Source organism: Ornithodoros turicata, chromosome 5 (genome assembly GCF_037126465.1).
Source record: "Ornithodoros turicata isolate Travis chromosome 5, ASM3712646v1, whole genome shotgun sequence".
Taxonomy (NCBI): Eukaryota; Metazoa; Arthropoda; class Arachnida; order Ixodida; family Argasidae; genus Ornithodoros; species Ornithodoros turicata.
The window spans coordinates 8659175-8684786 of record NC_088205.1 but is presented as its reverse complement, the minus strand read 5'-3'; the positions used below and the strand labels follow the sequence as shown (position 1 = coordinate 8684786).

The 25612-nt window shown below is 43.6% G+C and overlaps 1 protein-coding gene and 1 long non-coding RNA gene across 2 annotated transcripts in view; one reads left to right on the top strand and one right to left on the bottom strand.

Moving 5' to 3' along the window:
• The first annotated feature begins 14617 nt into the window (after positions 1-14617).
• The window catches only part of LOC135393956 (uncharacterized), a 167037-nt gene continuing 156042 nt past the window's right edge, over positions 14618-25612 (top strand). The window contains exon 1 of the long non-coding RNA XR_010422729.1: positions 14618-14737. This is a non-coding gene — a long non-coding RNA (uncharacterized LOC135393956). The remainder of the gene's footprint in view (positions 14738-25612) is intronic.
• LOC135393954 (para-nitrobenzyl esterase-like) overlaps positions 15494-25612 on the bottom strand; it is a 157280-nt gene continuing 147161 nt past the window's right edge. The window contains exons 8-9 of the mRNA XM_064624333.1: positions 24919-25067; positions 15494-16356 (exon numbers count right to left, since the gene is read on the bottom strand). Coding sequence (XP_064480403.1) covers positions 16036-16356; positions 24919-25067 — 470 coding nt within the window. The 3' untranslated portion in view covers positions 15494-16035. The remainder of the gene's footprint in view (positions 16357-24918; positions 25068-25612) is intronic.

The following is a 25612-nucleotide window of genomic DNA, read 5'->3' as shown; positions in this document are numbered from 1 at the left end:
CATCAACTCCGAACATCGGTCGGGTGTTATCCACACTAGAAATGTGACAGTGTCGCCCCCTATAGGTCGATCTGGCAGCGAATACTCATTTGTCTGTGAAGCGTCAATCCTGACTTTAAAAAGAAAAAGCTATCTATTCGCATTTTAAAGACTCAGTACGCAAAATATAAACATCGTCAGTGCATGACGCCAGAATCTTAGGGAGTTTTCGAATGAAGCCGCAAAAATTCGTAGTTTCGGATTCTCCAGGCGTAGAAGACGTCACTATAAGTTCTGGCGTCTTCCTCTATCGACAGCGCACACACATGTACTCCTTCTCCGCTCCCTGACCCACGTCGGAAGACTGTCGATGAGACCGAAAGCAACCTTGAAGGAGCAATGTTGCCAGACACGTATGACAGATTGCGCATTGTTACGTCATATTTCTTAAAACCAGAAATTAATTATTTCATGACGCTTTGGCGTCTCACGGAGAAAAAATATTTTGGTGGAACACAATGTGGGACTTCTAGATGGGAATGACACACGTTAAGTGGGACTCTGAAGGCACGAGATTAAGTGTGAGATTAGGTGAGATTACGAGATGTAGGTTTCGTTTTTTTTTTTTTCGACAACTTTCACCAACAAGTCTTTATGCTGCCTTCACAGTTCCTACGTTTTCATCACGAAACATAACTGCATATCCGAAAAATTTTCTAGATATTCCGCATGCACATACAAATTGCATGCCTTTGTTGTAGCTCTCAAAGTACGTACTTCCATTACTTATTTACTGTATGCATGTATGTATGTTTACTTCTCACTGTACACGTGGAGGAAGCGTGAGGCAAAAAAAAAATAAAACAGAAAAAGCTCCAAGGAGCTTCACTAGGCCTCGGTCTCCTTACAACATAAATAAACGGAACAAACGAAAATAGTGGCAGGTAATAAGAAATAAGAGGAGAACTTGTAAACTAAGACTTACTATTGCAATGAAGTGTCAAGGAAAAACGCTGAAGCACGCAATTACCATACATATACAAATGCTATTACCAGAACCCGGAATATAAATAAACTCAATACAAATACTGCATATAGAACTTACAGGGGCACTAAAAGACAAAAACAACTTGCTCCCAAATGAAAGTCCGTCTTTCACGTAGTGCAATTCAAACAAAATTAGTTCACACAACGCTTCCGGTTAGAAGAAAAACGCAATGAAAACAGAGCCGTCTTTGACGTCAACGAATGGGATCCCCAGGAGGCAAAGGTTGGCGGCATCCAATGAGACAGCAGGAGAAGCGCGCGAATACCTATCGTGGGTATATGAATTTGGAACGGGTTCAATCGTAGTGTTCCGTATATGCGCGGCATGATGCGCACTGTTGCATTTTTCAATACCGATTCACTGAATTGTAGCCCACAGCAGTTCTGTTCAATGTTCAATGCAGTTCAATGTTCCACTGGCAACATTTAGCTTCACATCCTTCGGACAGCGACGCAAGCCCGCTTCGCAACGTGCACTCTGTTTTTCACAAGGATTGTTCCATGGGGTGGCACGCGCGTGCACGCGCAGCATGGACTAAAAAAACACCGATGCACGAGCTAAACCGACGTTCTCTGCTTAGCGGCGAAGCAAGAAAGAGTCCGGTATATTTTTGATCGTAGCTTCGTAACGAAATCAAAGTTTCGAATTATGATAACAAGTATGAAAATAACGTAGCGTGTAATGTAATTCGAAATGACCTTGTTTTTGCATTGTACTGCCCCTTTAATGCATTGAATTAATGGAAACCTAATACAAGTACCTAACAAAACAGTTACTGATGTCAAGAGGCTTGGTTGCCTCCTGTTCCCATGTTCTTAGATAACAATGGTCATTCCAGGGAAAAAAAAAAAGAAAACTTTTTCACTTGGATAGTTTCAACGTTACCTCGTACGAAATCATTTAACAATTTCGGGAGCCGACAGGAGAGACGTTGAAATCCATAATATTTTTTTTTTGCGTGTTAGCGCCGCGAAGCAACTGTGGCCATGGGCGGCGTACAGATGGGGACAGACGGAGAGAGGACAGCAGGAGGGAGTGGGGGACAGGGGGATTAGTATGCGTCGTGGGCCGACTTGAAGGGGAACTGTGGCGACATTCGTCTGGAAAGTCTTCGGAAAACCCAGGGAAAACCTCAGACAGCACAGCCGGCGGTATAGGATTCGAACGCACCACCTCCCAGTCTACAGCACGACCTTTGGTTACCACCAACGAGTGGACGCCTTAGCCCACTCGGCCATGCCGCTGTTATTTTTTTTTTTTTTTTTGCTAACGTTTATTATAGTTCATCGCGCTACGTACAAGAATGACATGAGTGAATTAATAACAATATTTACGTTTTGTACAACTCATTGAAAACTGCTGCACATTAACACAATACGACGACAACGTGAGAGTAATGCGCGTTACAAAAGCAAACTCCACAACAACCCAAACGTCGCGAAACGTTACAAAGAAAAAAACCCCACATGAACAAGGAAAAATAAACTGGTAAAATCCATAATTAGTCCCATCCACCTTAATAATGTGGCACAAGCCACGACGTTGTTACCCTAAGAGCATAGACATCATGCCGACCTTTCGGTGAAAGAACATCTTACTGTATTACGTAACCACCTGTTCCGCATCACTTGTTGCTCAACGATAAAACTCAATGAGCCTGCTATGTTGAGGTCATCGTTCATTACTGGCGATTCTAGCTAGCGAAATGCACCCATATATAGGACATTGCAAAGGAAAAATAGAACGCAGTGCAGTTGCTTGATAGGAAAGAAAAGGGCCATGTAAAGTATAGAAGGTCGGCACCACACCTTCAATCTCCTTTGTGCTTCCGTTCTGCTGGTGTCGTGGACCCGTCGGGAATGACATGTCCTTCTTATAAGGACATCACAACGGAATTCTTTCGCATCAGGGACCTTAACGCGCCAGCGAGTCTCCGCGTCGCCCCCTCGTGTCACTATGCCACGTCTATATAGATGACTTTACAGGGGCGCGTGTCTTCTTCTCCCCATTTCCCCCATCCGTCGTTCTCTGTCTCTCTCTCTTTCTCTATTACTGCCCTAGGCATAAGCGAGGCCAGGTCCCTACGGAGAATATTTTTGCCTCGCCTCTGTTCGAGTGTTTTCCCGCGGTGATACGTAATATTCGACTGGCGATCGAGAATATTGACCTATTCGCAGTGCTACTACTTTATGCTGCCGGCGTTTGGCTAATAAGGTTGTCTGTTCAGTGATGTTTTGCGAACTTCGTTACATTGAGTCACGTGAATGGGATGGGTGGTTACTTGAGATCTGAGTGGAAGCGAGCGCAGAGCAGGGATGGGCAGTATTTAAATACATTGTAATTAAAATACTATTTAAAATATAAATACATGTATTTATATTTTGTATTTAAATACAGACTTGAAAAATGTATTTATAATTATATTTAAATACCAATTTTCGGGTATTTATTCTTGTAAATACTTTATAAATACTCTTAAATACAGAATATACTGACTCATATCTTAAAGTTGCCCTGCATTTGACCTTTCGGGAAGAAGGGCGAGCTTGGGGCGCAATTATGCCGGGCTTGCGCTACCATGCGCATGCGACTAACCATTGTAGATGGCGAGTTTTTCACTGTTGTTGCGGACAACGGTCGTGACTACCCTATTGCATTGTTCTACGAAGCATCTTCGTCAAATTTAATACAAGCATTTGTTCATCGGCACCTGTGGAGATGCTGTTCTCCTTTGCGAATCTGATTGTACGGCCGAACAGAAGATGCCTAAAAGAAGCAGTCTTCGAGAAATTTCTAATATTAAAATCGTCATGATAATCTAACAAATAAATGTTATTCTTTCTTGCTGATTTGTCCTTATGATCATAATTATTTCTATGATTCCAGATGACATCTTCCTCACAGTATTTATGGTAGTAGTTACGGTATTTAAATACAGTATTTATATTTTGTATTTAAATACTCATGTTGAAAACTATTTATGAAGAGTATTTAAATACCCCTGTCAACAAAGTATTTTGTATTTATATTTAAATACTCAAAAAATGTATTTATGCCCATCCCTGGCGCAGAGTAACAGCACATGCAGCATTCATATCGAGAGGAAGAAAAGTGCACTGCTGATGCAGACTGTCTTCATGCCTTCATAAACCCATTGCACTGCTGTAACGGATAGCAGTTGAACTGCTCCAATTCGCAATTAAATCGTTAGGCCTATTGTATGATGTGTGGGAATCTTCTCTCCCGACGACTTCGTGAGGATGCGCAATTCTTCAGACCGAAATAAAAACGAAGCAACTTAAATATGTAACTTTGTGCCAATCTGATGGATTGGGCTTGTTGCTGTCGGTTACGAATTGTCATGATGAAAAGCAACAGAAGACGCGAGGACTGAGGAACAACACACACCAGCGGTGATCATAACTCAGACTTCTCCGAGAACCAGATTGATAAGGATAGCGACGACGTATAGCAAAGATAAGAGGAACACGTTTGCGTGTGAGGGGCGTGCGCGTGATGGCAAAGTAATGGATTAAAATATTCTTGCTAGGATGATCCTTTTCGCAGTAAAGCTGAGTTGTCAGTAGCCCTAGGGTGTGTTGTCCTTCAGTGGTGGTGATGGTGAAGAGGCTCGCCGTGGTCGGCCTCACAGAGGTGGACAACGCCACGACTGGCGCCCTGGGGAATGTGCGTCCTGGGCCGACTTCAGTGGCTGTCTTCCGTTGCGCTTCATCGTGAGAAAGTGTTTGGGCACATCAGCAAGTAGCTAACCTTTTGTGAATGTCTCTAACATTTTTCGTGCATACTAACCTGACATGGCCCTCATTCCAGCTATCTTTGCATTTCTGTTGCATCGAACCAGTATATACACACAACAACTTCGCCCACTTCCAATATTCCTAAAACCACTTTTCCGCTTATTTTCGCGGCTTTTCTCGCAGGAAGAATCATTTTTCTTCGCAGTTCATCACTTTAAAACTTGGTTCTCACGTCAGCTTGAGCCGCCCCAGAGTCCGCCCCCCCCCACCCCCCACACACGCACACACACGCAAACACCTTCTAAGCATCGCCGTGCGAGTCAACCTTATGGATCAGGTTTCCTATATATATATATATATCGAACGGCGGAAGGCTCTAAAGTGTCGCTTCTATTTTGTCGAGAACTTCTTCAAGAAACGCCTCAGCGTACCTCATGAATAATTCCGCAGCATATATGCCTCCTTGTTCAGCCACCACTTGCCCCGCCGAGAAAGCGGTGACACGGTGTACCGTTCCCAGCAAGTCTGCGGTAAAGTAGTTATATGTGTTCCCATTGCTCCTTATTTCTCTTCCTATAGTTGCTTCGTCTCGCAAAGTTGGTTTCGTAAATGCTCCCCGGAATATTGCACGCGAGGGGCTTCAATGTACTCGTATCTTGACCAATTTCATCTACTGTAAGGATCTTCGATCTATTAAAACTTCATATATATATATATATATATATATATATATATATATAAGCAGGAAAAATCAGAAGACGACAAAGAGCTTACAGGAAAACACAAAGGGGAGTTTATTAACACATATGGGGATAGGGGACGACGTTTCGGCAGTCAGCGCTGCCTTCGACGGGACTGGGGTTTGGTGACAAGAACAAGCTTTATATATGGGAGAGGGTTATGTACAAGGGAAAGAGAGCAGCGCATGCGCTTTTGTCATGACTAACACAGGTTGGTGACTAAGTGAAAGGGGAATGGCCGGGTCTGTGCAGCAGGACCTTGAGGAAATACCAGTGAGCCTGAAAAAGAGACAAAAGAGCGTATGTATTGTGCTGGATTAGGAATGCAGGTTGCGAATAGTAGAAAGGATTCCTGGATCTTCGTTTATCTCACACTGGAATTTATGAATGAGATAAGATTCGCGCTGTTCCCTGAGCCGTTGGGAAGGAAAGCCTGACTGCAGGATGAAAATAGATATATTGGTGATTGAGTGTCCTGGTTTACTGAAATGGCGCGACACTGGCAGATTAGGTTTCTTCGCGACGTCAGATTTGTGGTTGTTGAATCGCGTTCTAAATGACGTCGCTGTCTGTCCGATATATTGGGCGTTGCATTCATTGCATTGAAGAAGATAGACAACATTAGAAGAATTACAGTTAAAGTCGCCATTAATGTTGACCCGATAATTAGAATTGGTACTTTCTGCAGAGTTAGCGGCTTGCATTGATTTACAAATTTGGCATCTACTTGCATTACAAGGGTGGCAGCCAATGCTATTTTCTGGAAGTTTGTTAATTTTGGCATTTACTAGTCTGTCTTGGATGTTCCGCGCCCGGCGATAACTTACGCGCGGTGGCTGTGAGAATATTTCCTTCATGCGATCAGATTGTGAAAGAATTGTGTAGTGGCGGTTGAGTATCCGGCTAATGTTAGGAACGCTGCCATTGAATGTGACAGTGAGATTTACTGCAGAGTTTCCATTGGTTCGAGGAGATCTTTGGAGCAATTGTTGGCGATCTGTGGATCTTGCCCTGGCTATAGCGTCTTTCACAAGTTTGTCCGGGTATTCACGATCAATGAAGGTTTGTTCTAGTCGTTGGAGATGGTTGTCTAGTTCGGCATCGTTAGTGCATATTCTGCGGTAGCGCAATGCCTGACTATAAGGTATGGCTAACTTAGTATGTCTTGGATGGCAACTGCGGAACGATAAGTACTGCTGAGCATCTGTAGGCTTCCGGTATAAGTTGGTTGAGATACTGCCGTTTTGTAACTTGACTTCCACATCCAAGAAGGTAACAGTGGAGGCGGAGTAGTGGGAGGTAAATTGAATGTTAGGGTGAATTTGGTTGAACCGGTTGATGAACGTGAGAAGGTCGCTTTCAGAATGAGGCCATATGATAAAAATATCATCTAAAAATCTCTTGTACACAAGTGGTTTCAATACGGAACATTCGAGAAATGTTTCCTCCAGGGATGCCATGAAGATATTTGCATAGTTGGGGGCCATTCTCGTGCCCATAGCTGTCCCGTTAACTTGCAGATAATGCTTGTTATCAAATTCAAAGTTATTGGAGGTCAAAATAAGTGTTAGCAGTTCGGCGAGGACAGTCGGATCATACGGCTGGTCAGGTTGATTTTTGTATGCTGAAACGGCCGCTGCTATACCATCTGCGTGGGGAATATTAGTGTAAAGGGACGTGACGTCTAACGTTGCCAATACATACGCTCTTTTGTCTCTTTTTCAGGCTCACTGGTATTTCCTCAAGGTCCTGCTGCACAGACCCGGCCATTCCCCTTTCACTTAGTCACCAACCTGTGTTAGTCATGACAAAAGCGCATGCGCTGCTCTCTTTCCCTTGTACATAACCCTCTCCCATATATAAAGCTTGTTCTTGTCACCAAACCCCAGTCCCGTCGAAGGCAGCGCTGACTGCCGAAACGTCGTCCCCTATCCCCATATGTGTTAATAAACTCCCCTTTGTGTTTTCCTGTAAGCTCTTTGTCGTCTTCTGATTTTTCCTGCTTATTTCATTCTCGTGGTCAACCGCCCTCCTAAGCTTCTAATCTATATATATATATATATATAGATACTCATTGAACGATGCGACAGCACCAGAGGACACGTGTTTCGCCGTGTTTGCGGCTCGTCGGCCCTGGGTAGCTGCGCATCGTTCGGGATTGGCAAACCAGGGGTCACTCAGCGAGCGATATACACCTGGGAGGGTGACTGAGCACTCCTCAATGCCACAGTGCAAGCCAGTGAATTATAAAAAGGGGGGAAAAGCCATTAAAAAAATAATAAGTAAATGATGCTAGACGTGTTTGAAATTCAAACTTACAGATTAAAATGGCTTCTATGGCTGCACGTAGAGAAACAGATACTCATTGAACGATGCGACAGCACCAGAGGACACGTGTTTCGCCGTGTTTGCGGCTCGTCGGCCCTGGGTAGCTGCGCATCGTTCGGGATTGGCAAACCAGGGGTCACTCAGCGAGCGATATACACCTGGGAGGGTGACTGAGCACTCCTCAATGCCACAGTGCAAGCCAGTGAATTATAAAAAGGGGGGAAAAGCCATTAAAAAAATAATAAGTAAATGATGCTAGACGTGTTTGAAATTCAAACTTACAGATTAAAATGGCTTCTATGGCTGCACGTAGAGAAACAGATACTCATTGAACGATGCGGTGTATATCGCTCGCTGAGTGACCCCTGGTTTGCCAATCCCGAACGATGCGCAGCTACCCAGGGCCGACGAGCCGCAAACACGGCGAAACACGTGTCCTCTGGTGCTGTCGCATCGTTCAATGAGTATCTGTTTCTCTACGTGCAGCCATAGAAGCCATTTTAATCTGTAAGTTTGAATTTCAAACACGTCTAGCATCATTTACTTATTATTTTTTTAATGGCTTTTCCCCCCTTTTTATAATTCACTGGCTTGCACTGTGGCATTGAGGAGTGCTCAGTCACCCTCCCAGGTGTATATCGCTCGCTGAGTGACCCCTGGTTTGCCAATCCCGAACGATGCGCAGCTACCCAGGGCCGACGAGCCGCAAACACGGCGAAACACGTGTCCTCTGGTGCTGTCGCATCGTTCAATGAGTATCTGTTTCTCTACGTGCAGCCATAGAAGCCATTTTAATCTGTAAGTTTGAATTTCAAACACGTCTAGCATCATTTACTTATTATTTTTTTAATGGCTTTTCCCCCCTTTTTATAATTCACTGGCTTGCACTGTGGCATTGAGGAGTGCTCAGTCACCCTCCCAGGTGTATATCGCTCGCTGAGTGACCCCTGGTTTGCCAATCCCGAACGATGCGCAGCTACCCAGGGCCGACGAGCCGCAAACACGGCGAAACACGTGTCCTCTGGTGCTGTCGCATCGTTCAATGAGTATCTGTTTCTCTACGTGCAGCCATAGAAGCCATTTTAATCTGTAAGTTTGAATTTCAAACACGTCTAGCATCATTTACTTATTATTTTTTTAATGGCTTTTCCCCCCTTTTTATAATTCACTGGCTTGCACTGTGGCATTGAGGAGTGCTCAGTCACCCTCCCAGGTGTATATCGCTCGCTGAGTGACCCCTGGTTTGCCAATCCCGAACGATGCGCAGCTACCCAGGGCCGACGAGCCGCAAACACGGCGAAACACGTGTCCTCTGGTGCTGTCGCATCGTTCAATGAGTATCTGTTTCTCTACGTGCAGCCATAGAAGCCATTTTAATCTGTAAGTTTGAATTTCAAACACGTCTAGCATCATTTACTTATTATTTTTTTAATGGCTTTTCCCCCCTTTTTATATATATATATATATATATATTTGTAAGTCCCAAACGTCGCCACACCAGCATTGGACAGCTGTTTCGGCCTTATTGGGCCTTCATCAGCAATGCGTAGGTGGGCGACGTTTGGGACTTATAAACATATGTTCAACGTGCAGCCAAAGAGCCTATGCTATTTTTTTTTTCACTATATATATATATATATATATGACCTCGATGATTATTTGTAAGGAAAGAAAAAAAATAAAAGAAAACAGAGGAGAAATGAACTCGTCCCCGGACTTGTTCTGCTACTCCTAACAAATTCTCTCCCCCCCCCCCCCCCCAAGTTCGCTATTCACATGTTCGCTATTCAGAAGTCCGCTATTCACGTGTTCCCTAGAAGTCCACTGTTCACAATTACCTCAGTGATGCTCTCTGAGCACCAAACTTTGCCATCATATAGACTTTCACCTCATATAGTCACTATTCTGAGACTACAGTGACACCGTGACGCTATGAGTGCGCGCCACGCGGCCATGTCGTGCTTCCAAGGCGTGCGAAAGACAGCGCGTCTTATCTTCTTACAGACTTGTGCGTAACGCGTTACTAGTAATTGCGTTACTTGTAATCAATTACTTTTTTGAGTAATTTTTCGAGTAATCAATTACTTTTCTGAGTAATCGCTTACTCAGTCATTGATTACTTTCCCGGCAGAGACTAACTCATCTTTTAGATGTTCTGCCCCAAGTCAATATCTTCGTTCCGTCAGCCTTTGTTCTGGAATTTCAGGGTCTCTCCCCGTAATCTGTTCCTACACCTTTGTGGTAGCTTTGGAGGTTTAGTGAGTCATGGGGAAGTTCAACGCATGATCTTCCATAATCGGGTCAACGTCTTCCCGGGCGATAACTACAGTAGACGTACATATTTTTGGGTTATTTCAGCTGTTCCACTGTTGAACTTTCCTTTTTGCTTCTTTTTTTTTCTTTTTTTTTTTTTGCTGAGGCACACAAAGAGGGGTATAATTTGCGTGAATGCAGAGTAACGACCGGAGTAACGCGTTACTTTTCTACTCGTTACTCAATTACATTTGAAGTCCTGTAATTGGTAACGGTAATCAATTACTTTTTTCGAGTAACGGGCACAAGTCTGATATATGTTTGTGGCCCGTTTTCACCAACGCTGGTTAACTTTGAACCGATATTCTTTTTTTACAAACGCTAGTTGGTGACGTGATGAATGTTTCAATGACAATAACTCCCTCCGATCTCGGTTCGGTGAAACCGGTCCTAAACCTCTGTCGTATCTAATGAACTCACTTTCTCGTGCAGGAAAAAAAAATGGGAAAGGATAGAAAAAAAAAAATTAATTATTTGAATAAGTCGCCCCGATCGGATAAGCGCGCGCTGAATATAAGATGGAAAAAGAATAGAGCGACGAGTTTATTGATATCCGAGTCCATATATGCAAAAATTCTCTTTTTTTTTTTCAGTTTACTATTTCGTTATTCTTTTTTCCTTTACCCGTACAGACCTACTCGCCAAATTAGTTTCTGTAACGGGTGGGTCTTTTTTTTTTAATTCCTTCTATGTATTTTTTTTTTACTGTAAAAGTAGTAAATTAGGGAGGTCCGTAGGAGAAGAGCTTAGAAAGGAAAGTTTTCTCCAATTTAACTTACTTACAGCTGCCTATTCGAACCGGGACAAAAGGAAAAGTAGATACGGGAACCTAATTAACGTCTCCTCTTTTAGTTTATTTATTTTTTTCTCATTTTTTCCTTGTGTCTTCCGCCTGCTCGTACATCTTACGCGGTTATTAACAATGAACAACTTATATGCTAGTTTTCAGTGACGATGCGTTGGTGGGGGTAGTAGCGTTGTTCTAGTCACGCAACTGCGAGCAGAAGAACGACTGTAGTTAGAAATTGATGTGAAAATTGAACGCGGAAGGGTCGTCATTTGCAATTATCGTTCTCTCTGTATTCGAATAAGGAACCAATAGTCAAATAAGTGACAGTGCGATTTCAAGATTGTCATTTCCCGAATGAGCGGGAGAGGCGAGTGATGTGATGTGATAGAAAAAGAAAAAAAAAGGGGGATTAAAGTCGCGACAAAGTCAGACGTACTGGCTACCCCAGACCACTTAGCCGCAGTTAGTCGAAATAAATAAAAAGAAGGTGACAACCCAGTAGTTGGGGGCCGGGAGACAACCATCCCGATCTAGTGGGAACACGTGACACAAACGAGGGACCAGAAAATGTCACAAAATGTCAATCAGATGAGTTTCTTCGAGGAAACGTAGGAGCGCTTTCAATGCAGCCTCTTGGGGATTGAATGGCTTGAGGACCCAGGAGCTTTACAAGGTCAAATGGCCGGGCGTCCAAGCGAGCCGCACTTATTTCTAGTGTCCTGCGACTGTCGGCATATACTTGGAGCACCCGAGGAGAATGGGCTCTGTGTCCCTGACAACATCGCACCCACTGCAGTTTGGGGATGGGGAGAGGGAAGTGTTGAAACTCCGTAGGAGCGTGACCTCCCTATATTCTGGTTTTCGTGCTTTTTTACTTCTTCTTCTTCTTTTGGACACGTACTTTGGGGGGCTGTCATTTGGTCTTTGGGGGCATTAGGGATGCGTGTGGTGCTGGGAAAACCAGTGATTCGTGGGGTTGAAACCCCACCAGACAGACAGACAGGGAAATACACTCACGCATACACGCAAACAGTCACGCTCACACACGGACAGAGTGCGTGTGATTACGCTACGTTACCTCTGGTCACGTCAGGGAAACTTAAGCGAAAACTCCCACTTGTCATGATAATGAGGTAGTTAGCTGCGTGTCCTTCTCAATTTCCTAGCCCTTCCGACTACAGTTAAACGTGCAAGTGGAATTGGCGTTCGTGTATCGATATAAAATTATAATAATAACGAACCAAAAAAGAAAAGGTTTCAACCGAAGCGTACGTTTATTTTCCCGTTCAACGGCTTTATAGTTTCACCTCGAATGTGTGTAACGTTCTGAAACGTCGTGCATAAAAATCTTATCGAAATCTTTATGAGTCGCAATGCACTAGTCCAATTATGCATAGGGTTCGGATCCCGGGATCCCGAAATCCCGAAGTTCGGCTGAATTTCGTGTCCCGTTATCCTGGGATTTCCCGAGGCCAAATCCCGGCATTTCGGAATAACGAATTTCGGCTTTCGGGACAACGAATATGCAGTCGCACGAGTGAACAGGAAGGAACGATATCTTACCAACTCTTGGTTCCAAGAGTCCCTTCCGCTAAGAATATAATTTGTAATCCGAAACCGGAACAACCTCATCGTCCACGACACATGACAAACACATTACCTGCTGACTTATGCGAACCACTCCAGCTATAGCTAAGAAATTGCACACGTAACATGAAAAACGGTTAGGATCAACTAATATTTATTCGAACAAGAACTTTCATGCAAGATACTGCACTCTCTTGTGCAGTCTCTTGCACGAAAGTTCTTGTTCGAATAAATATTAGTTGCTCCTAACCGTTTTTCATGTTACGTGTGTGATTCCCTCTTCGCGGGCTCCTTGACAGTGTTTTATTTTTTTCCCCTTTTCTAAGAAATTGCATTAAAACTCCTACGTAATCGTGAGTCTTACGATCCATAAGGCCACACAAATTATTGCAGAATCTCTCTCTCTCTCTCTCTGCAGAATATTTATTTTTTTTGTTATTTTAATCTCCATGAATACGTACGTTTGAAAGCGAGAAGAAAAAACTGAGACAGCCTTTTGAGCAAACTAGATTGAAATGCTTCAGACCAGAACACAACAATTACAGTGGATGAGTAAACGAGGAGAAGAGCAAAACGTACCAGCCCCCAGAATACTCCAGCAGAAGATGCGTTAGAAGATGCGGGGTTAGATATCCCGGGACTGGAAAAACGGCCCGGGATTCCGAACCCTAATTATGCATTCGGCGAATGACTGCGAGGAAGTGACAAGAAAATTGCTTTAATATTCTATAGCATAGTCATGTCAATCGGTTACACACGGAAACAACTAAAATCCCTGTCGCACGAAACTGAATACTATTTTCAGTGAATGACACTCACAGTAAATACCACTTGTTTCTCTGCGCACACGGGAACATATAATGGCACTATACGAAAATATTCGCGTACAGAACTCGTTCACTTTTGTTCTGGCACGAACTGCGTTCACTCGATGGCACAGGAGCAATAACAGCAATGTTAAGTAGTAACATGAAAAAAAGAAAGAAGAAAAATACTCCCAAATCAAAAGCTGCTTGCCGATATGTGTTTTAGGAGGTTAATTATTTTTGACATTGAAAGAACGAGTTCACAAGACCTGCAGAAAACTAGCTTCCTTATTCTTTATACCTGTCAAGTTCAACGTCCGAGCTTCCTGTAGGCCATATTTATTTGCTAAGGGTGCGTTGAACTTCTACATCATCACCAGCAGTTATGACTCAATTCGCTGACACGCAGCTTTAGAAAAACAGACACGAAAAACTAATCCGAATGAACGCATATACTCTAGTGTAATTGCAGTCTTAATAGTTTACGGAATCGTCATGTGCCATCATTTGTGAGTCGCTTTTTTTTTTCGCTGTGTAGCTTTACGCAGGAGGAACAAATGACATTCAGTGTCAATGCCATTCCCTGGAAATAATATTCCATTTGCCGTGTAACGGTTATATAAATCACGTGGGGAAAGTGATTCGAAGTCCATCAGGAGAACATAATAACTGAATGGATTATTTATAACATCACACTTAGCCTTCACGAGGTGTGATGAAGGACACCACAGAGTCGTACTGAGTGAACCAAAAGAAGGAAACATAAATATATGAGTGCCTTTGAAATGAAATAAGGCACTTTCCACGAGCTACGCTTATTTTTCTTCTCTTAGTATTTGTGATTGTATGGCAACTAAGTAGATAACGAGGATGCTCTTATCAAAAAGCGTGAATGACGACATTGATACTAGGGAGAGTATTGGTAGATACATTTAGTTTGACACACAATGCAAACTGTGAGGCGAGCAGCCAAAAGCTGCTCTATTATGAGATAAAGAGCCTACAGTAAGCTGCAGGAATTAAAGTGTTGAGGTATGATGATTCTTACAATGAACAATAGTCTGGACGGGGATTGTGCCGTCTTTGACGCGTTGCAACGCAAAGCCCGATACCTACGTACAGAGATCGACAGCTGTGTTGTCAAGCATCTTTTGTGCAGGCGTGGTTCACGCCATGTCACTGCCTTCTACGATAGCTAGACAGGTCTCAACTTCCGTCCTCATGTTCCTTATCAGCCGTTATCTTTTGTTCCTTCTTCAGACCGTGTCCTCGTGAACGGACGGAAAGGTATGCGCTAAACATGGCCGGCAACATGATTTTTTAACTGGAGGTGGCAAAAGAGGAACCAGCAAAACCACCACGAACGATTTCACACGCATTAAAAGCAGGTAAGCATCACGTGCGTTCCTTGGCATATCTGCCATAAAACGCGTCACAAGTGAGTACAAACAATGCATTCGCCGTACGATTCCGTAAGACATTGGCAGGACGCCATCGCGTGCAAAAAGCTACATAAAGTTCATGTGCGATAAGTGCTGTGGAGGTTCACTGGTGACCCCCTGAAACATTTGAGCCTCGTCAAGACTAACCAAGTTCCACAAGGAAGGGAGTTGCCTCAGGACAGAAGCCGCCGATATTTCGAACAGAGACTGTTCTTCTTCTGGGCACCGTCCTCATCATTGGCATGGTATTTAAAGGGTTAGGTGTGACGTGTTTAAAGGTTCATGCGAATTGTGGGTCAACAGCCCGGAGGGAAGAAAGGTCCGTACGGGTTTTTACGGCGGGAGTGAATGGCTGCTTTGTTAGAGTGTGGAGGGGATTATGTGAACGTAGTGATCTAGGCTGCAGACCGGTTACAGAAGAATGGAAGGTTCACGAACACGTGGACGAAACGGGACAACAGGCAAGAATTGGCAAGCATAGCGGGAGATAAGGAGGTTAGTGGTTACGTGGGGAAAATTCCAGAACCAGCAAAGGGTTTTTTTTTTCTTTTTTTTAATAAAAGAAGAAAAAAAAAAAAAAAGAAAAAAACCCTTTGCTGGTTCTGGAATTTTCCCCACGTAACCACTAACCTCCTTATCTCCCGCTATGCTTGCCAATTCTTGCCTGTTGTCCCGTTTCGTCCACGTGTTCGTGAACCTTCCATTCTTCTGTAACCGGTCTGCAGCCTAGATCACTACGTTCACATAATCCCCTCCACACTCTAACAAAGCAGCCATTCACTCCCGCCGTAAAAACCCGTACGGACCTTTCTTCCCTCCGGGCTGTTGACCCACAATTCGCATGAACCTTTAAACACGTCACACCTAACCCTTTAAATACCATGCCAATGATGAGGACGGTGCCCAGAAGAAGAACAGTCTCTGTTCGAAATATCGGCGGCTTCTGTCCTGAGGCAACTCCCTTCCTACATTCTACCGGTTCGCTGGATTTCTACCCATCCAAGTTCCACAAGGACTGTCACTGAACGCTTTTGCGATGGCACGAACCTTCTTGAACACGGAACACACTCATTACTCCCTCATGCACTAGGCGTCCCGTCGTCTGATAGTCACTACACCCAGTTTCGCTGTTTTGCACAGCACAAGTCAACATTCTCGCAATGTTCCCACGCATGGCACTGCACGGCACGGCACTGTCTTTTGTGTCCACGCCGGTTTCTCCGGTTCTTTTCTTGGCAGTGTCTTTAACTGACCCACGAGTAATCTGTGAGTCCTTCAGACGTCCAGAATTTACACTCTGTCTTCTGGTAGGTGGAACCAGGCATGATGAGCGTGGAGTTAGCAGACGACGCGAGTATGGCGATGCTCTGCGGGTAGCGCATCCAGTCGGGGATGCTTGGGTGACCTCCGGAGCGGACGAAGGTTAGGCCTAAGTCTTGGACGTTGTCTCGGAAAGCGAAGTCTTCGTAGGACGGTCCGGGGATAAAGTGGTCCAGTTGGTCGAAGAAAGCTATGGCGTCCCACGGGTGGAAGCTGTAAGCGGCTGCGTGGCCCATGTAGTCAATCTGAAACGATACGAAGCTCAAAGTAAGGCATTTTGCATAAACGATCTCGCGTTGCAGAAAGGTTTCCTGTACATAATAGAGGATGGAGAAGCGGTTTTCCATTAGTACAAATCGAATGGGGTGGGGTAGGGGGCGAACTATACCAAATGGAACTTGGAATATTCATGAAAACTTCTTGCGGAGAATCACGCTAATTTTCATATCGGCGTGACAATTCGCACATCTCGGACTCGTTACTTAAAAATGCGTAATAACTTTGCGCGACAAAGAGAAACGTGTTTTACGATATGCGGAACGCATGCGAGCGTGAAACCATACTGCGTATTGTAATCTTATTGAGGCGGCATGGCTCGGAATTTTAGGCATTTGCCTATAAATGCCTATAAACGCCTAAGGGAATTGCCTCAGGACGAGAGCCGCCGATATTTCACACAGTCTCTGTTCGAAATATCGGCAGCTCTTGTCCTGATGTAATTCCCTCCGTACTTCCCTTACGGGTTCGCTGAATTTCTACCCGTCTATAAACGCATAAGTGCGACACTTTGAGGGTTGCTTGCCTTTTATTAAATTTTAGCCTTTTTGAACAGTTTTAGATGCCATAACAGCCTTTTTTTTTTTTTAGGTGCAAGTGCGAGTGCGCCTTTCAGTCTTATGCTGAGTGCTGCATTTTGCTGTCGTTTTTGCGTGTTTCCGCTTTTTTTTTTGTTTGGTTTTCTTTTTTTTTCTTCAGTACCTTGCTTTGCTAGAACGAGTCCATGTATATTTGATTAAAAATCTTTTGACCTTTCTTGACCTTTCGAGATCTTCGAGGGAGGAACTAAACGCTGTACTGAATATCGCGTGGTTCTAGGCCGCCTCAGCATTCGTGCACAAGAAGCCAAAGCTTCTACGGTGCCGTAGCCTTTTTTACTGGATAGAGCATTCTAAAGCACCAACAAAGCCAAAGTGTGTATCAGATTAACGAGCCTATTTTTGTATTTATTATTGCCTATTTTGCCTTTTTGAGGGCCTAATTGCCTGCCTATTTCCATCGTTTTTAGTACTTAAATTTCGGGGCCCTATACGTTACTCAATATGTCGTGTGGAAACACAAATATACATTGCTTCCTACATCCGGGTCAGAGACATGTCGCCACATAAATGCTCGCTGAGTCATCTTACGTGTAAATTTTCTCCAAACTAGTATATATAATCTAAAAAAAAAATGAGAACGTTGAATAGAGTTTCCTTATCGAATCTCGCATAATACCCACCGCTGGTATATTAAATTTATAAATCATATTACTAGCCGCACACATGCGAACGGTCACATCAAATAATCCAAGTACGGAAGAAATATCATATTTTCGAAAAGGAATGCGTAGCCTCCTCTCACTTGAGCCTTGCGGCATTCACTTGAACGGTGTCTCTATCCCACTCACCAGTCTCGTACTGCCGAATGAACATAACAATACGGATGCACACGACATCTATACCCAGAGTGCAACGCTCCTAGATTCGAGCACACGCAGAGAGCGAAAGCAGAAATACGCATTATCTATCTGCTTCCTGCGTCTATAGCTCCCGAGTATTATTCTCTGCTTATGTGGCAGCATGTTCCTGTTTACTGCATAGAATAAGCGAAACGGACATACGCAACAGGAGGCATGCTGTGCTATAGTATATATAACATAATTCGCTTACGAAATAACCCTTTGCAGGCATCTGCAGTCGACCATAAATTTTGGTTCAATTCCATTACTTGGATTCACTCGGTCGTACGAGGAGTGAATTTCGTTATAAGCGGTGCATTTCATAATGCAAGAGTTATAGTGTAAAACCATTTACCATTATTGGTTTCGGTTCCGAGTTTTCTATAGTAAGTATAATATTGAAATGCGACACAAAAAGGATGAGTAGAAACAAAGGGCCTGACTATTGCCTGGCTGTTTGTAACTACATTTTGAAGCTTCTGCACTGTGAGACATAGGTAAGATTCAGTACCGGGCATGGCAGTCGTTTACTATTTGTGTACCGGTGCAGCCTGTGCCCTTTCATTGTCGCACTCAATCTATAGTAAAGGTACGTTTAAGCCTCGCCCGAAGCCTGCTCCTATTGGCTGCAATACCTCGCTGCATCACTCCACGTCGCCACAAGTTGTGTGCAGCGGCACGGAAACTATATATGAGCCCAGCAGGCTGTGTACCTGGTGGTGGTGCAGTATAATTTATCAGGCGGGGTAACAGTGTTAGGGTGGACAGACTACGTTTCGTGGCTTCCTTAGGTTCAACTCTGGTATAGAGTCACTGTTGATGACTGCTAGCTGTAATGTTCATGACTGAAAGTTGCATAGTGTTATTGAGTGCTACCGTTTCTTTTATATCTTCCTTTTTAGCTCGAATGTTATCGTTTCTCAGTTGTCTCGCGACATAAGCTCCCAATTTATTATTATTGTTCTCGTCTACCTTTTACGATTGAAGAATACCTGAGTTTGGCGCGAGAAAAGGACGAGAGCCGCATACACACACAGCTCAGATCAGCACCGAATTCTTAATCAAAACATACAAATCACAAGGAAATAATATTTTACAGTTCGGTGACCGGGAGGTGTGATGTTTTTCAATTTTTATCTTTTCATCTTTTCATTTTTCTTTTTCCTTTCCTTTCATTTCATTTCATTTCCTTTGTGGGAGTAGCAGAACTCGTCAGGTGACGAATTTAATATCTTCCGTTTTTTTTTTTCTATAATCAAACTCAAACTCAATATTTTCTACTGTTTAGGTTTTCTTTTTCTTTGCTCGTTGTTTTTATCTGTTTCACTCGTACGCGATTTATTATCTGCTTTTTCTTCATTTTACGTGCGCGAATTAGAGAATCGGATTAGAGAATTGTGAATTACAGAATTCATATCTCCCAGCCCAGTTTTTTTTCCCCCATTTCTTTCTCAGAACGTCGAAGCTACATTCTCCTAGCATATCCCCATACCGCATCAACCAGAAGTCGTCAAGAACGTTAGAAGGGAATGTAGCTCTATTTGCATGCGTTTCGCGACATTTTCAGTTTCTTGGTAAAACGGCTCACAGAGTCTACCATTAATAAAAAAAACGAAAAGAACTGACGGTGTTCACGTGCTATAAAGAAGGCCGGAATCCCTCTGCGTTCCACGGCCATAAAACGGAGACTGAAAAGCAGTCGGTAATCGCAGACTGTATCAGAAGCAGAGACTTTTGTTCTCCCCCACGAAGTATACAATGTTTCGCTCTTATCCGGACATGTATACATAACTAAGATATGCGTGCGAGCTCTCGAAGGCTCGAGACTGCCTAGTGGGAGCGAAAACATATTTCCGGCATCGTGCAATACGAGAAAGAAACAAGCACGTGGGAATGAGTTTTTAAGCATGATGCGTACTTCCACTCACTCTCTTTACTCATTTTTGGCTTTTCAAGTTTTCTAAATACCTCTACTCGCAAAGCTGGAGCATTAAAAAGGAGATTTTCGAGCGCGTTTTCATTTTTCTTCGCAGAATAGCTAAACGCGGGTGCAAAGCCATGGCATGTGCCTTGTCCCCGAAAGCCATTCGCACGATTTGCGTAGGAACGATGAAATGATGAGCGGGAAGAACTAAAAGGAAAGGTACGGGAAAATAGAGGGGGGGGGGGCGAAAAGTGCAAGAGAGGATGAATTAAAATGTAATTTGAAAGGAAGGTGTGCTGACGAGGGAACATATTTGTGCTTTCTGATGAACGTTTCCTGGAACCAAAGCAAGGATAAGGGTCGAGAAAAAAGAAGTTTCATTCTTTGAAAGAAGGTACGCGGCCATCGGAAAAGTGGATATTTGAATGCTCTTTAATGGGAGGGAGGAGCTGTGGCTGAAGCGTTCGTGAAATAGTTTCTCAGCAAAGAGCAGCAATCTTGCGCTTTTTCGGTGAGATTTTTTTTTTTTTTTGTCTTACGGAAAAGACCTCCACTTGTTTCGAACAAAGAGTGCCAACTGCCAAGTGAAGCGTGTTTTGAGGAAGGAAATAAACGGATGAAGATTGATGTCAGCGTGCACAACGCCCCACGCTCGAGATTATATGTTTTTTTTTCTTTCTTTTTTCACATTAGTATGTAGCAAAGTTTGTGTCATGCGTTTCGATATCTATGGTTATGGCGAGATGTCGAACAAAAAGAAAACGTTCGTTTCTTTAGAGCAATTAATGCGGGCTTTTCTTCGGTTTCGTTTCCTTTCCTTGGCACATCGGGAAATTTAGCCGCGGAAGATAGTCTGTAAGTCGGCTGCACATCGGCCTGGCCCATGTAAGGCCCATGTGTTTCTCACCATGCGACGCAGAAGCAATGTTCACTGCACTGAAGCACCAGGAATGGAATGCCCCCGAACTAAACAGAAGTTGTGTTCGAGCCATGAGTTTCGGTTTTGCGTATCATATAATCGCTGCTACGGTACCAGTCGGTCGTAGCAGATACCAGGTAATTTACTATTGTGTCCTCCAAATGCACGATGTGGCTGGGAAGCGACATCGTGCGCGCGATCAACCGCTTTCAATATGGGTGTTAGACAGTTCAACACACGCTGATGGAGCCTTTAAAGACACCACTTAACAGACATTAGTATTTGTACTTTTTCCCCATCATCACTTAAAACTAACGAAATATTTTATTAGATACGGTACTTCTTATGAGATTGCACTTTTTTTACGTGACTTTTTTACTATTTCACGCATTAAGCAACGCAGGAGTCTAATCCCAGTTGGGCTACGTAGGCTACGGCTCAATGTGTACAGTGAGGCGCACGTCTTCTTTTCAAACTGGGAAAGCCAGACTCTCCGAGCTGTAGTGGGTGAGGCGTTGTAGAGGACGTAGAACACGTCCTTCTCAGGTGTCGGAAATACGTTGATGCTCGAAGGTTTTTTAGTTAGAGGCGAGTCTCTCTCGTGTGGACTCCCCGTGCCTTCGACCTCGCGAAACTGTTAGGTCCTCCGTCGTCCGACAAGGCGCTGAGGGCACTTGAAGAGTTTCTACACACAAACAGGGCATATGGACATTTCTATGACTTGTTGAATGTGTGCTCTGTGCACCCCCAGCGATTCCGGCATTTTACACTCACTTTGCTGAAACTTTTGAACTACATGTTGAACTCCATCATTTTAACTCGTTCATCTAGTTAAACTTTCTGTGCGTAACCCTGCTGGGGTAGCCAGTTCGACTTCGTCGTAACTCACATTCCCATTTTTTTCTTTGTCACGTCACCATCACCCAGTTGGGCTAGACTCCCCACCAAAGCGCTGATTGAAACGAGCGTTTTCATCCCGGGGAGATATTTTTGGGACGTTGCACCTTGTCTCCTTAACGAATGTCATCGCTTTTTTCTTTTTTTCCACGTCCACGACTCCAGACCAAATAAAGAGAAACCTGAGGCCATTTAGTGAACGTCGAGTCACGAACAATGACTATTCTGTGTGCGCATAGAAAATGCCTAATGACGTCCCGTTGGTGCACCATGGCAGGGGACTGTAATTACGTCATCAGCGGGGCGACAAACCGCTGCGCTCGCATTTAACATTGAAATGACGGCAAAAAAGAAAACGTAGCGAAGCACTCTAATATGTACCAAGCAAAGAAGGCATAACGACGATTCAAATAAAATAGGCAGTCAAACAATTCCACTCTTGTGATTCAACTCGAGATTCAAAGTGTAAGGACAGCAGCTGTTGGGCTCTTTTGAAGTGATGTGACATCAGTGGCATCCCGCTGGCTTTATTTCAGACGAGTACTAAAAGCGACATTCAGCTGCGAATGTCGTACGAGCTCGGGAATCGCGGCAGGCTGGCTTTATTTCACGAGGTCGGCGCCGCGTACGTTTTGTATTGAAGCTGTTCGATGGTTGTTCCGGCTAAAGAAGGAGATACGTTACCTGCGTTCTACTATCTTTCATGAACATGCATAGCAAATTTAATGCATTTAATTTATCAGAGCTGTCGCCGGGCGCTCAGCTTACTATAGAAATGAATTATAGCGGCATTTTGTTGCTGCATGAGCATAGGATCAGCAAACGTATAACGTTGTGGGCTAACGACTGCAAACATTCGAATTTTTCGAATAAATGAAGCGAGTAATTCTGTATTATATTGGACTTCGGAATCGGATACGGAATTCTATATTCAGTTGATTGATTGAGAAATAAAAAATATGGAGACGTGAGACCCGACAAAGTCGGGTCATGCTACTCCAGAACTCGTGAATAGAAGAGAAAATAGAAAAAAAAACAACCTCAAGATGGCCAAGAGGCACATAAAAAGATCACGAAAAGAATGACCAAAACAAAAAAGAGCAAGCATTTTCATAGTTTCTTTTGCAAAACGTCTCACAGATTCTACCATCAAATAAAAGAAAAAGACTGAAAGAACTGACGGTGTTTATATGCTATAAAGACCACCCCAATAACACTGAATATCCTCTGGATGTACGAATGATTTCCTAACGGATTCGTACATCAGACGGATATTCTGAGGATATCCATCGGACGTACGAATTCGTGAGGACATTATTCGTACATCCAGAAGATATTCGGTGTTGTTTCGGCAGGATCCCTCTGCGTTCCACGGCCATGAAACAGAGACGGAAATGCAGTCAGTAATCGTCCACTGCATCCAAAGCAGAGGTTATTGTCCACCTGATAAATGAGTTCAGAGTTCAAATGAACGTATATAATACACCAATGACCCTTATCATACTGCACAATGTACTTTGAATGTACTCTGCACACACTTGTACTCTGCATTACACTGCACAATGTACTCTCTTAAGACAGCAGCCGAGAAACCCGGAGACTTCTAATCGAGTTGATGTTTCTTCCACACCGAATATATTACAATAGTTGAGAAGCTGCGCACGTAAGGCTGGAGACGACAAAAGAGATCGCATAAAACAATGTGATCGAGCGTTACTCCATATTATGATCTGTATGAATATATCGCGTACACCCGCTGTACACATGTTTATATCCGTACATGCGGTGTACGTGTATCCGGCCCGGCTATACAACTATTCGATTCGCATTCGATTCGGTTTTAAAATAACTATTCGACGATGCTTACTAACGTCTCCACTTTTACTACGTACTGCACATTATTTTCGACCAATTGAAGGACCTTGTTATGCTCCATACTTTTACTCCATATTTCGTGTTATTTAAATGTACGCGAAGCGCCCATAGGGCACATAACGGAGTGGGCTTGATTACAGAAAAAGACCGAGAGAAAAAAATCCAAAACGTAAGATTAAATAACGTGCCAAAGCGATAACACTAAACATGCAATGCGATGACAAATCGCCTAAGCGACAGAGTATCAATAAAGTATCAATATAGTGACAGTAAATATGATGATATAAGAAAACCCTATATTTCAGTTCAGCGTGGTGAAGAAAGCAATCGAAACGTTACGGGAAAACATGACGAGCGTAGTAGACATACTTGAATACATTGTCCACGAATGGCGCTGCAGTCGACAGCGAGTTATATCTCGACGTGTTCGGTCCATTAAGATCGGAGCTTCAAGTGCACCAATCTATTATCTTGTACTACCTCTGCACGTTTATTCCGCTCTACCATTCATCTCATTTGCCGTGTGCGTGCTTGTGTGCAAAGGCAAAAGATATTCATTAATTTGAAGCGGCTCGCTCGCGAGAACTGATCCCCTGAGTGAATGCAGGCGTGCTCGTGAATCCCTCGCGTGCCCCCTGTCCGTTTGGAATGTAAATAACCTGCCGGTGTAAATGGCGCCCCCCCCCCCCCCCCCCCTGCAACAACGAGTTGCTTTAAGGATGATTCTCGGACTTCGAGCCTAACGCGCGGCACTTCACGACAAATCACCGATATGAATGGTGGTGTACGGCTGCGATTTATAATGGGGAAGCGCCCCCTGGTATCAAATGTGTCACGCGACATTAATGTGTTCGCGCGCGCGCTGCAACAAAGCAAATGGAGTGTGAAATTTCGACGTTGCGATGGAGGGAGTCGAGACGGAGGCGGTAACTCTGATGGTAAGGAAAACCTCGCGCGGTTTTATAGGTTAAAAATTGCGTGTGAAAGGATTGTACAGCACGAGGATGAAGTTTGTGGGCGAACACTTCCTCTGTGTATTGTTCACACAAGCTGCTTTCCTGGTTCATTCTCATTTAGCTGCAATGTGGGCGTGCGATAATTCACGTCGAAACGCGCTTAGAAAGTGCGTGAAAATGTTTGGAAACGTTTCGTCTGCGTCCAGGCAAGCCTTATTAAAATAACAACAGTACCAAGCACATGTAGTACTTAGAAAGTATCTAGAAAAACTAGAAAGATCTTTGTGCCCAATGCGGAAAAAAAATAGAAAAATAAAAATAAAAACTTGGTGGCAGCACGTGATAGGTCACGTGACCCTGCAAAGCCACTGATACACCTACATAGTAGGAGGCCGTGCAAAGCTTTAAAATACAAGCTCACCTTAGAGTAACGAAGTATAGTGAACGTTGAAACTTGATTTTTATGTTTCAGAAAGTATATAGCAAAGCAAAAGATAAGAATGGCGCTTGCAGTCTTACCGGTTTCGATGGCTTCGAGTCCACGACGTAGCGGTATACGGGTGACTGAAAAATATTTGACAGCTCGCTCGCTATGCTGTTGACCGGGCAGCCAACTCTGAGATCCGATACCATAGTAGTGTACACCAGTTCTGGCGTTACGGGCGGATCTGCGTTTAATGCAAGCAGTCATTAGGCGCGGGAATTTCTTTTCTCAATAAATTGGCGGGACAGGATCTCTGGCTTGCGTCTATAGTTGTGCGCATTTGCAACGTTCGAGAGTAAACAAACCTCAGAACACTGCAACCAAAAATTGTCGTTTTTCACCTGCAACCCATTATTTCTCGAAATGTGGATTTTTTTGTGCTTCCATTTCTAGGTTCGTTACATTTAGGTTATTTCTGGGTTTCCATTATTTCTGGGTCAGCTGAATAAACGTAAACAGTATTTCCCGTTTTTTCGCTCTCCATGTGTGAAGTAGCGGTCGCACATACTATATACAGCAAATACTGAAACCATAATGAATGTGGTACGTTTAATTTTATATGTCTACAGTGAGTTTCGTACATGAACGAAGTATTTCAGACTACGACAGCTACTGCTACCGTAAATTCGTGTGATCCTTAAGCATACCATATCTTTCTTTACTTATTACTTTTCTTCTTCAGAAGTGAATATTGTTATAACTGTTAAAGGTCATCTGACCGGTCATCAA